At 49.4% G+C, this 13,150-nt stretch overlaps 1 protein-coding gene across 4 annotated transcripts in view; it reads left to right on the top strand.

Moving 5' to 3' along the window:
• The window catches only part of TEDC1 (tubulin epsilon and delta complex 1), a 62,925-nt gene extending 57,861 nt beyond the window's left edge, over positions 1 to 5,064 (top strand). For all 4 annotated transcript variants that reach the window (XM_085511158.1, XM_085511159.1, XM_015869484.3 and 1 more), the window contains one exon: positions 3,800 to 5,064. In XM_085511158.1, the coding sequence (XP_085367284.1) occupies positions 3,800 to 4,159 (360 nt within the window). In that variant the 3' untranslated portion in view covers positions 4,160 to 5,064. The remainder of the gene's footprint in view (positions 1 to 3,799) is intronic.
• The last annotated feature ends 8,086 nt before the right edge of the window (positions 5,065 to 13,150 follow it).

The raw sequence follows: 13,150 nt of genomic DNA, 5'->3' as shown, positions 1-13,150 counted from the left end.
AAGTTCTGCCCAAGTGAGTTCATGTCCAGCTTGCTGCTTAGCAGAAAAAGAGCAATTTTGGCATCATTTTCATTGCACTTCCCATTAGCAAGCTGTTAAAACTCTATGAGGCAAAGCAGCCTCTCGGGGATGTTTGAGCCTCATAGAATGAGACACGAGCTCTGGGAAACTCATTACCAGCAAGGTGCAGGCAAATAGGAGGGAGCTGGGGAAACCACAGCAATTGGGAAGGGCTGAGTTTTGAGCAGTGATGAGATAAATGGATTGCACATCTTCAGCTGCTGAGGAAAGGTGAAACGTGGTCTTGGAAGAGGGAAACAGCAGGCTTTGTCCACTCTGAAACATGCAGAGGATTCTGAAGTGTGTGTAACTGCTCTGTTGGAATTACAGGTGTGCTGAAGTGTTGTGAGCAGCTCACTGGGTCAGTGCTGGCTCCAGAGCAGGGGATGTAAACTGGAAGATGCTGCTTTTCTTATCATCTGGTTCCCTGTAGTTCAGTGTGGCTGTTCTCCAAATGCACCGGGTCCCTTTGGGATGAGGTTGGCTCTGTAGAAGTGGAAACGCCGATGGTTGTGTTGTGTTTATTAGATGCGGGTGCGCAGCGCTTGTCAGACAGCACTGTGTGCCTAATGGGGAATAAAAGTTCCAGCTGGTAGATTGAGACTGAAAGGCAGAGCTGTGGGATAGGAAGGGGGCAGGCACGAAACGCTGAGGCTCCTAATCCTTTACAATATGTTTGTTTAATAGAAAGTGGTCTGCTGAGATTGTTTTGCCGTGTGGAATAATCATTATGTGCTGACTAATGGGAGACAGCAAGCTGTTAAAGAGCATCAATTAACCATTCAGGAGGGATGCTAGTGAGTGTTTTCACAAGTCTTTAGGATGTGAAGAGTAGAGAACATTACTAGAAGGCGACCCCAAGAGATTTTTAGCTATTCAAGTCTACAAAGAGCAGAAGGAGTGTTTGTGAAGATGTATGGGGTTACAGAGCTTACCTTTATCAGGAAGAGCAGTGCAAAGAATAAATTGAACTGGCCCTCCAGCTCCAGATTGCCCTGATATGATGGGAATAGCACTTTGCTAAACTTGTTCTCTTATTTCTTAACGTTTTCTTACTAAATTCATCTAACATCATTGTTCCTGGAAATGTTGGTCCTCTTCACAGAAGGCAGCATGCTCAGTGACTTCCTGATGTTGTGTTTCCCTGGCTGCTGTCCTTGTCCTTACCTCTGCTATTGCTTCAGTACAGTAATTCCTACCTCATCTGTTTCTGCACTGAGTTAAAACTCAACACACTTAATGCTGGAAGGAGCGTTCTATTCCATCTTGTGTCTTGCTCGATGGGTAATAACACCCTCCACCTTTGGCTGGCGTGAAAACCTAAGTTTCATTAGGAATACCTTATGCAGCCCTCGTAGCATTCTGCCTGAGGTTTAATGCAGAATAACTTTTTGTGGGGTCTGTTTGCGGACTGATTTTGTTCTGCTTAAGTAACTGGAGATTTTCCCCATCCTGCATTCCGGTGTTAAATTCACTCAGTGCAAACTTTACTTTCCGTTTGTTCAATTCAATTTTGGCGATGGGGTGTGCAGATAACATGGAATTTGTTTTCTCTGTTTTGTTTCTTCTGTACTGTTGTTAGGGAACTGAGCTGCAGATACTCTTGTAGCCAACAGTGAGAGGTGCCCTGGGATTCAGTGGGGATTATGATAAAGAGAAACCCTTGGTTGCTGGACAAGGGCAAAGATGGACTTCTCTCTGCTTCAGCTCTATTCAAATGCTTTAATCAGCAGAGGTCTCCTTTAACAGATGGTTCCGCATCGATAAAGCCTTTAGCAAGTTAGAAAAAATTCAGAGCAACTTATTTCTTTTCTGACTTGATTGATTTTCTTGATCTCCGTTGAGGGTGGGGAGGGATAATGCATCAGAAGACTCTGGAGAGGATTAATTGCTTGGCTGCAAAACACATGAAGATATTCTGATAAAAGACTTGGAATGAATGAAGGAAGCCCTGGCTGTGCTGTTGTCAGTGGAGGAGTTTAGCAGTGCCTTCAGCTCTGACTGATCTCTGGTGTTTCAGAGGGATACCAAACATCCCCCAGCTTACAGGGAACTGGTGAGAGCCCTAACGCATGAGATACCAATATCCTGGTGCAGATCTGTGCATTTAAAACCCCGAGGAGGAGTTCAGCTTCACCCCTGGCCGGGGATGGGAGGAGTGCAAGGGGTGTCATTAGCACTGAGTTGACCTGAGCTGAGCTTTGGCCAAAAGATTCATCCTAGGAGCATCAATGGAGCATTTCATGATTCATTATCCTCACAGTAGGCAACAATGTCTTATTCTGAAGCTGAATATCTAGTTCATGTTTTCATCCATTTGATCTTCTTCTGCCTTTGTCAGCAAAGTCTGGTCTCTCACCTCTATCTTTTTGACTTTTCGGATCTAAAACAAGTTGCATCTCTGCATGAGTGGAATAGTTGGAGCTCTTGAAGTCGCACAATATAAGGCTTGTTTTCTGGGCTGTGAGTCATTGGGTGACCTGCCTTTGAATCCTACCCTGTTTCCTTTTCGTTTGAAATTTCACTGTTTTTCAGCTGAGCTGATTTGGCAGCTGGCTGCAGTTGCAGAAAGCTGTGAGGCTGCCCTGCCTGTTGCTGGGCATATATGGGCCTGCTTGTGGTCCCAGCCCTGGTGCTTTCCACACCACAGAGGACCTGCTTGGGCTTGGTAATGCAGCAGAGCATTTCTGCTGAGCTTTAGAAGTTGATTGGGCTGATGGAGATAGCTAATAGAGCTGTGAAGAAGGCAAAGCAGTGGAAATGTGGGGCAGGGATGGGGCCGCTTAGCGGACTGCCCCATGCCAGGCAGTTCCCTTCCCAGTTCCACCCACAGCTCTCCAGCCATCAGCTTGTGTTGAACTCCACCAGCCACCACCTAGAGGCTGCGTACAGCATAATGTGATGTTGGCCCAAGGACCATTTCCCTGAAGGCCTCAGCAGGGAAACCTCTTCTTACGAACGTTTCCCCACTGACAGCTACGTTTCGAGATGACTCACTGAATTCGTGTTTAATCCACTTGTGAAATTGGCAAGGCAATTACCAGCTTGCAAGTTCTTCAAATCAAATTGTTAGTGAACATTAAATAAAATGCTTTGGAGAAATCCCAGTATATACAATTGCTTTTATCCAGACTACTCTGTCACAGAAAAAGCTTTGTTTTATTGAGCCTATCTTCAGCTCAAGAGTGCTGCCTGTAATTCATTTTGGTCTTAGCCTGTACTTCTTTGTCCCTGCTTCATTATTTTTGTTTTACTACTTGTTACCCGTAATGAGAATGAAGGAATTGCTGGCTTCCACTTGCCATCCCTCCTTTCTCACGTTGCCAAGTGCAGAAAGCATTTGCAAGTGGAATGAGTGCTGTTAGTCACGAAGCAGTTAATCAGCTCTGACAAAGCGGTGGCTGACAGCATGGTGGTGGTGAAGGTCACTCTCCTGGGTTCCCCTTCGTGCTCTGTGTTGTGAGGGGAGAACACGGAGCCCTCATGTGTTAATCATCGGGGGGTGCTGGGCTGTGAAGCTGCCAAGAATTGACCACAGGCAGCTTTTTGGTCTCTGCTGCTACCTGATAGAAAACGCATTGGCTTAACTCAGTTTTTGCTGCTGTGCACTTGAGTTTACTCTCAGTTGGCTCCTGTTTCTTTGGTACATCCCAGTCCAAACGTGACATTTTGTGTTGTCTCCTGGCATGTGGAGCTGCTCACAGAAACCCACCATGCTCTTCTCTTTTTATCTCTACAGGTGAAAACAAGAGAGGAAGAACTGCAGAAAGAGGACTTCTGTTCCAAATTGGGAAAGATAGAAGAATCAGTGGAGCTGAAACTACTAGATCTTATGAACCACGGTGCTCCAAACAGAAATAAAATGCATGGGTCGTGCAGGCTGGTGTTTAGAAGCAAACATTCTGCCAGCAAAACAGGCTTTGGTGGATCTGTATCCAAGGAGCCTGTTCCAGCTGTCAGTGCTCCAGAGGTGATCAGAGAACTGAGGATGAGAGAGGCCAGCCTACAGAGAGAGCTGAAGCAGCTGCAGGACGAGTGCAAGCAGAGGTTGGATGGAATTGCAGAGAGGTTGGATGGAGTGATTTGTATCTCTCCTTGAAGAGAGGAAGCTGGACTTGGAAGAACAAAGGAGTGGGCTTATTTGATCAGAACACACTTGTGCAGTTTGGCGTGGGGGAGTGCAAGATGAGGAGCCGAATGTGAGCTTTGATATTTAAGCCTGGGAACTGTAACTTGTTTCTGCTTTGTGACTTGAACTGGGGCCGTAACCTCTGTGGTTCTGCCTGCAGCCTCTTTATTGCTAACCATGCCAATTAAATTCTACAGCAGGCCTTAGTGGGAGTGTGCTTAAATTTCTCTTTTATCTTTTAGATGTTTAGTTCTTCTGCCAAGCACTGGCTCTTTCAGAATGCTCAGCTGCTAGACACAGCTTACTTTGAGGCTGCAGATTGGAGTACTAATTGCATTCAACATTTTCCAGCAAGTGGAAGCATTCATTAGTCAGGAAAATCCAGGTACTGGAGAACATACAAAGCACCAGGGCTCAGAGAGATGGGGAAAGCGTGTTATTTGAATTCAGCTGGTTTGCATATTTGTGGCAGCTATAAGGCAGCCACTGTAAAGAAAAACAAATGCCTAATAATAAACAAAGCAGCACGCTGACTTCATTTGCTGGTGTAATGCACTTCAAGTAATGAGGTTCTCAAAGAGAACAAACTAGAAACCCTTTCACCACGTTATGAGTCACAGTGTGATAACTTACGGGTCTGTTATAGGAAGTTTCTGTTAGATAGAAGTATGACCCTTGCTTCCATGTGCAAGGAGTCTCCAAGCTCTTATCTCTCCAGGGAGGCTTGTTTCCCTGGAATATGCAAATGCTTTTCACTTGGCATGCATTTCCTGCCCTTTTCTGCTTTGCTCTCACTAAACAATGTTTTCATATGCTAGCTGTATGCTTTCAGGAATAAATAAAAGGAAAAGAAGATGGTTTGATTTCATTGTGAATTGCTGTGAGCAGTGAGCTTTTCTTGGCCTGGCATTCTGCCTGTTGTTCCAGCTCATGGTGCTGATGGCCACTCTTGGCTCCTGCCTCAGTTAAATGTGAGCAACCTTTAAGGATCTCTCCAGGCACTAGGTGTGATTGCGGCTCTGCAGGTGGGAGCAGATGGGCAAGGCTCAGGTCTCCTGGTTGCTTCAGCATCAAGTTCAGAAGCTTCCAGATCCTGCTCATCTGCAGCGCCTGTGTTGGTTCTCATGCAGTCTCTGACAGAGCAAGTGGCAACACAAACATTGTTGGAGAGCTGTGTGTGGAGAGCTGGTTTGCCCTGTGTTCGTCCATCGTGACAAGGTCAGTTTAATATGGGCCAGCTTTCAGACAAGCTGTCTCTTTCTCAGCATTTCGTACTGCCTTCGGGTTTGATACAAGGATATGTTCATGTTGCACTGCACTTGGGTTTAAAGCATTGCTCTTAAAGGATTATTTGTTCAGGGCAGGGTGAACAAATGCTCTTTAGCTGGGAGAGAGCTCAGAGTGAAGTGGAGATCTTGCTTGTGGCTTGCTTAGCTGGAGCAGGAGGTGATTGTCCCCTGTACAACGTCTTGGAAAGAGAGGTGAAGCACTGGAATGGGCAGCACAGGGAGGTGGTGGGGTCACCTGGAAATGGTCAAGAAACACACAGATGTGGTACAAAGGACCTGGGCAGCCTGGTCTGGTGGTTGGTGACCCTGCACATAGCAGGGGGTTTGAAACAAGATGATCATTGTGGCCCTTTTGAACCCAGGCCTGTCTGTGGTTCTGTGATTCTCATGCACCAGCATGGAGGTGTTAATAGAAAAGCCCAGTTTAGCACATTTCTCTGATGCTTGCTTTCCCAAACATCTTGCTAGGAAGATGGAATTGGCCATAAATACTTCATTGGCTGGTAACTGTGGCTTGCACTACGTGGCCAGAAATATCCCTCCCCAAATAACTGAGCATCAGGCAGCTTGCAGTCAAAACAGGAGGTTTGCTTTGCAAAAGGCAAACGAGGCATCTGCAGTCAGTGCTCCCGACAGCACTGTGCCTGCTGGTAAATAAGGGCTGCAACCTGTGTTTAAAAATAAGAGCTGCTGGGAGTAGCGATTTCCAGCATGGAGTGTTTTGGGTTCCCTGTGGGATTCCTCCAGCAGTGCCTGCGGGAGGATGAGCTGGTGGTGGTGTGAGTGTGTCTGCCTGATCCTGCTCGCTTCTCTGCCCCTCAGCCGCTTGTGGAAAGAGAATCAGGGCTTTCCCTGCCCTCCTTTCCTCCTGGACACTGTTTCTTTGCGGTGTGGTGAGTCTGGTTCCATGCTCCGTATCCTTGTGAGCACGGGGAGAGGGACCCAAGGCTGGTGGACCCCCACCCTGCCACCACTGAGGCCTGGGGGATGCCTGGGCAGGGAGGAAAGGCAGGGGAGAGCCTGGGTGATCTCTCAGCTCAGAAGACCTGGGCAACTTTACAGGGGATGTGAACACACTCAAGAAGTAGACACACAAGAATCGAATGAGGCTTGACAAAGCCAAGTGCAAGGTGATGCACTTAGGTTGGGGCAATCCCAGACATGAGTACTGATGGGGAGAAGAACTCATTGAGAGCAGCTCTCAGGGCAAACAATGGCAGCAAAGGCACCCAGAAGATGAAACTCGGTGGCAAGTTATTTACTTGGCATTGCTGTGTCTGCCAAAAACAATATTAATTTTGCCTTTCAATGAAGGGAACGCTCTGCTGATTAGCCACAGGGGCAGCATTTGTTCGGGAAAGCAACTTTAATGGGCTTGTATATCATGCTGTAACTCATAGCACCAGGCAACAGGAGCTCCTGTTGCATGTGTGTGACCATGGCTGGGGAGGGAAGAAGTGATGGGGTTCTGGCTGCTTGGGGTAAGCTGTGCTCTGCTGTGCTGAGAGGTGGTGGTTCACCTTAGGATTTGTTTGCAGGCCCCACTGCTCTGAGCATCCCTCAGCCTCACTGCGTGTCAAATGGAATGGACTAATGAAATGGATTAGGCTCTTAGCAGTGCATTTGGTGAGTGAAGCTCTCACCTCCAGGCACTCGTTCATCTGTGCTTACAGTGCTCAGTGCTGTGCTGGGGAGGAAGGGGACCTGGGGATCCTGCTCTGCTGCAGGCTGAAGTGCTGGGGCTGCTCTGGGGACATTCCCCACATGGGTCCCTGGAGGGGAGGGCTCTGTGTGGGGTTTGGGTGTGGATCTCTGGGGCCTGGGAATGGTTAAAGTCATTTGGCTCAGGGCTTGCTACGCAATTAGTCATTGGGGTAGCGCAGCCTGATGTCACTGCTGTTTCCATGGCAATGGGAACAGGCAGGGAGGAGTATGTGGATGAGAGCATCCCCAGCACCAGAGGTCTGGTCTGGGAAGAGCCCAGCACACGGTGGAGTTTGGGGTCGCTCTATCGTGAACCATCATCTGCTCCCACAGCCCTGGTCCTGGCAGCTTGTTGGCTGCCGGGCATTGCACGGAAATGATGGCAGAAAAGATAAGAGATGCAGGATGGAGGCATTGCCCCAGTGGAAGGGAGCATCTTTCAGGTGCTGGTACCAAAGCATGAATCCCCGTGCCCTATGGCCTGCAAGGAGAGATACATGACAACCTGCTTGTTAATGACAAATGCCATTAGACATGATATGAAATACAAGGGCAGGTGAGTTACGGCCTGGCCTGGGTCTGATTTACAGCACACCAGCTACTGCAGGCTATTTATTCTACTTCCAGCTCAGTGCCAGGTTGGCCTGCTGCTCCTCCCAGCCACACGACGCAGGGCCAGGAGCTGTGCATGTGCTGGGACACCCTGCTCACATCCCAGGCAGGTGTCGGGGCCGGGCTGCTGCTCTTCCACTCACTGAGCATCGAGATCTAATTCATGTTGAGGGCAAACTTAGGGAGCTGGTGGAGAGCGTCTGTCGGAGAGGTACAAGGAAGGGACCAAGCATAATGCAATTGCTTCATTTGAAGCAATTAGAGCGGAGCAAGACCATGTTTTTTTCTAAACGGATTCAATATTGGTAAGTGATGCACGGCTGCTTTTTGTTAGTGCAGAGTTGAAAAGCAATTTTCCTGTGCGCTGGGGCCAGTGTGGAGATCTGACATGGGCCACGATGGGGATTCCCAGCCTGCATGGAGATGAGCTCCAGCACTCCTGGAGCCAGCACTGGGCTGTCTGACGGGTGAGCTGTTGGCCTCAGCCAATTTGTATCCAACTAGAAATTAAGCTTTATTAGTCTAAATACAGCTGTGTTTTCAACAGCTCACTAACCTTTTCCTCTTTAATCTTTGCTTATGTCTTAAAAAATCCACTTTTGGTATAAGACTGTCAGATTTAATCCTTTTTAAATATCCTTTTCCCTGGTGAGGCAGCAAGATTTCCCAGGCAGCCCTGAAAGTTGCAGATAAGATTTTGCTGGAATAAGAAGATATCCAAATTAAATGAAGTCTGTATTTAGAGCAGCCTTTTGGGGGGTATCCCACTTTGTCTGTGTTTGTCTGCAGCTTGCAAGCATGGGGTTCTTTTTGGCGTGGGATGGCTGATTAGTGCAGGACAGCCTGGTGGAGCAGGAATGGAAGCTCTGTCTTGCAGCTGAGCATGGAGCCCCTGGGCGGGGCAGCTGGTGTCCCTTCATGCCACACTGTGCTGGGCTGTTGGTGCACATCCTGCATCCCATATACCCTGCACAACTGCACACCCTGCACCCCACCTTGCTCTCTGGCACAGCGAGCCAGCCCCATATTGCTGCTCACCCTAACAGAGCTGCTGGCAGCGAGCTGGGCTGTGAGCACTTTGCTGTCCAAGGATGAACGCTGAAAGATGAAAGCTTTGTGTATTATTTCTTTTTTGCTTCAAGTACGGCTGGTATCATCTAAAGCGATCTTTAGTGCCTGCTTTTGACATCTTCCTTTCAGCTCCACAGGCTGATTCCCACTGGCTTGAAGAGGAAATCCAGCAATTCTCTTAAGCTGGAAGAATTCTCTGCTAGAAATGGAGGCGAGGTTGGAGCTGCAGCTCATACGTCCTTGTTGGCAGCCATCAGGTGGAAAAAGCACTGGATGGAAACAGATGGAGCGAGGCCCCCCAGAGCGGTGAGAGTCACAGCACAGAACCTCCATCTTCTGGCATCACTGTGTCCTTCCCTGTTTCTTAAACACCACCTTTAGTGTTCAGTCACCCCTCCTGGCCCTGAGAAGCACTACGTGCAGCCTGTCCCCCCGCTGCAGGGCCACGCAGTCCCCAGCACATCCCACCCTGACACGCACGTTGGTGGCTGTTGGGTATTGTTGCTGCAAGATTGCAAGCAGAGTGATTTATAGCTCGGGGATTCTGTGACATCTTTTTCTTGTTTAATCATCTCTGTCTCACCCGAGGTGCAAGACTATCTTCCCGACAAAAGCAAACAGAAAGGAATTGCTTTTTGTCTTTCCTTCTCGGAGGCATCTGCTGAGGCTCCCTCCTTCTGTTGCGCTCCAGCACGCAGCCCACAGCACCCACTCACTCCTATGCCTGTGTTGGGGCAGCTCCTGCCCTGGGGTGTACTTCACTGCCAGCACACCCAGTCTGCAGAGGAGAAAACCCCCATTTCTGTTCTGCTTTGCCTGCAGGTGTGGAGCCCTGCAGTCCTGCAGCCCGCGGGGGCCGAGCTCGGGCTCTGCACCGTATATTTTCATTACTGCAAAGAGCTCAGGGCTAAGGATGCTTAAACTGCAATAAATACATAAACTGTTGCTGGAGACTCCCAAACAGGGTGATGGAGGCATAGGAAGGCATAATTACCTTGAGGTATAATTGAAGCTCTCAGAGAGGTCGCTTTATTTCCATGCCCTTTAATTTCTAGCTATGAATAGTTCCTAATATGCACCTGACAAAGGCACTCAGATGTTGCTGCTGAGGGAGGTGATGGGAGAAGGGAGGGAGGCCTCTGGCTGGCTGTGCTTTGTGTGAATGGGGTGGGATGTGAGCAAAGCTGCCTCTCCAAAAGAGTGGTGCTGTGCTGGCAAGGGCTGCAGGGGGAGGTGGTGGGGTCACTGTACCTGGGGGTGCTCCAGAACCACAGCAGGGGGGAGGGATGCAACCACTGGTGGGGATGGGCTGGGGTTGGACTTGGGGATCCGAGAGGTCTTTTCCAGCAGTAACTCTTGGCAGCAGAAGTTGTTCCCCTTTCAGAGGGAGCCGAACATCCGGATGGAAGAGACTGACAGCTCAATTTCTCAGCAATGTGTTGTCTGTGATTACTCGTGTAACCTGCTTTGCTTACAGGCTTTTATCTGCACCTGCTGTTTGCTTTGCTGTAAGTCTCTGTCCAGGCATTCAGACTGGTGGGGGGGCTGTGTGATCTGGCCCTGTCTATTCATTAGTGCCTTCAGATGGCACAGTGAAACCTTTTTTTGCATGGAAGTGGCTATTCATTTGCTGTGGTGAGCTTGGAAGGCTCCTGATGTTCCCCTTATCATCAGAGCTTTATTTCAGCAGCAAACATCCCTGCAGGACGCAGGGCAGTGCTACCAGCCTGGCTGCTGCAGGTGGGGAGGGATGAGCCCCTGTGCATGGCAGGCTGTGGGGTGGCACGGGGTCCTGCTTGGCTCCATGGGCACCCAGTGTGGGGAGCAGCGTGTGGGGATGCAGGACCCTGGGGAAAGCCACAGGGCTGCAATTAGGCATTCAGGGAGGTTTCATATCAGAGGATGTAATTCCATTTCCACGCGTTCCCCGGAGAAATGAGAGTTAAACAACGCAAAGATTGATTTTCCAATGAATGCCAATTTGTTTTGGAACCGGAATATCAAATTACAGAGGGGTGGGAGAGGGGGAGAGCGGCGCAGAGCAAGAGGAGCCTTGTTCTAAATGGGCAAACAATTAATTCCCAGATTCATTACGACAGCGGTGAGTGAGGGCACACGGAGGAGTAAATGCATTTAATTTGGAGCCCAGCATTTCCCCTGATGAGATGGAGAGCTCAATGTGCTCCTTCCGTCGGTGAAGCTTCCCTTCCCTGCAACTCTTAATTACCATTACCTCTCCATTACCGCACTCCCCATCAGTGCAGGATGTGGATGGCAGTGATGTGAGGCTGCAAGCAATGGGTGCACTGCCTGCCCTATCAGTCCTGCTGAGCTCAGCACACACTGAGCTCAGCCCATCAGCAGGGCACCCCTGGGCACCAGCTTTGTAGCAATTACTGTGTTGTTTGGTTTCCTTTCAGCTGCACTGCTGTGTGTGTAACAGGCCTTATGAGTGCACCGGGGATGGGATGTCACATGGGATGGGAGCACAACCATTCTTCCTGCCTTGCTCCTCTTTCCCTAGAGCTCTTTTTCCTCTGTTCTACCTCTTGGCTTTCCTCAGCCCTGCTCAATTAGTGAGCAGCCTTCAGCCTCCGCAATATTTTGCTCCGTTATCTGATGTGATATTGACACGCAGTGCTGGGAGTAATTCCCTAAATACCAACAGAGCCATTGATTTTTCACTATCCAGAAGTGCATCTCCTCCTGACCGCTGCCCTTTCTGGTGGTGCAGCACTAAGTTACAACGAATTTTCCCCAGGCAACACACGGAGAGGGTTTGCTTTCCTTTCCACCTGCCTCTGCCCACCTGAAAGACGTTCTTTGCATCACCCTCTTGTTCCCTTCTTGCCTGCACGGCTGGGAGGAGCAGCAGGTGGAGCATCCCCCAGGCAAGGGGCTGTGTGTGCCCACAACCCATGGCACTTTGGATTGAGATAAGACCTTAATCTGATCTGCTCATGAGGAACCCTTGGTCTGGGCTCACTCAGCGCCCAGCAATGCTGGTTCCCACCCTCCTGCTCAGTACATCTGGCTATGCCCTGCCTCCTGCTGGACCTATGCCTTTAGATGTACTTCCAGCCTGCAGCTCCATGTGGCTTTTCCTTTCTGTTGGCTTTGATCCATGCTCAGCTCACTTGCCCAAGCCAAAAATCCACATTCTGCTTCTCCTTGACCCCGCAGCCATCCAGCCAGCAGCCCCAGCTTTCAGATATAGGGTCTGCTGCTGGGCTGCCCCCATACACTCAGCCAAGGGAGAGGGGAGCAAAATCAATGCACGGTGCCAGTTCCTCCTCCCTGTGCTCAGCCAGGTGCTGGCAGTGGGCGTGGGAGAAGAGGGCTGAGCATCTGCATGTTGGCCTGCATGCAGCTCGGGAGTCATCATTAGCCTAACTCATTAAGCCATTAACGATGCTCGAGCATGTAAAGTGCATTAAAAACCTCTTTTTAAGCAGCGAGTTAACCCCACAGCTTCTAGGGTCAATGAAAATGGAAATGCATGGCATTAGTGCAGGATTTAAGGGCTCTTGCACAGGGTTGGCCTGTGCTGCTCTCTCCTCCCTTGGGAAGATACAGTAGATACTTCATTTATCACACAAATTAATAGGGTTTGGGCCACCTTGAGAAATAAGTGGGTCTGTATCAAGGGAGTCCTATGGAAAAAGAAATACTTTTGAGGGTGTAATGTTTTACTAAGCTTCCTTTGTCCCCTCTCTTTCCCAAGGTCCCATTGCAGGCTCTCTGCTGAGGTGCTGATGTCCATCTTCTCCACCTCCGGGACCTGAAGAGAACATCAGATTGCAACCTTCACTCTACTGGAGAAGCACAAATACGGACAGCTTTGTGAAGGATGCTGTGTGCACACATGAGCACATGTACGTGATTCCTGCTGCTGCCTCCCCCCTTGTCCTGGGTGCTCCTACAGGGCTCCTTCTGGGGTCCCTCTGGGACTTCTTTAGGGCTCCTTTAGGTTCTCTCGGGTCTCCTACAGGGCACGCGTATGGCTCCTTTGGGGTGCTTCTGGAGCTTCTATAGGACTCCTCTGGGACTCCCTTAGGGTTCCTATAGGTCTTATTTGGGGCTCCTTTGGGGGTACTTTAGGACTCCTTTATACTGTCCTGGGTTTCCCTTGGTGCTTCTGTAGGGTTCCTTTGGGTCTCCTATAGAGTTTATTTCAGGCTCCTTTAGACTCACTTGGGTCTCCCTTGATGCTCCTTTGGGTATCCTTTGAATCTCCTTTGGGGCTCCTATAGGGCTTATTTGGGGCTCACTTGGGTCTCCCTTG

The sequence above is a fragment of the Coturnix japonica genome, chromosome 11 (genome assembly GCF_054131305.1).
Source record: "Coturnix japonica strain WE chromosome 11, WE-NBRP24, whole genome shotgun sequence".
Taxonomy (NCBI): domain Eukaryota; kingdom Metazoa; phylum Chordata; class Aves; order Galliformes; family Phasianidae; genus Coturnix; species Coturnix japonica.
This window is presented reverse-complemented; position numbering and strand designations above follow the sequence as displayed.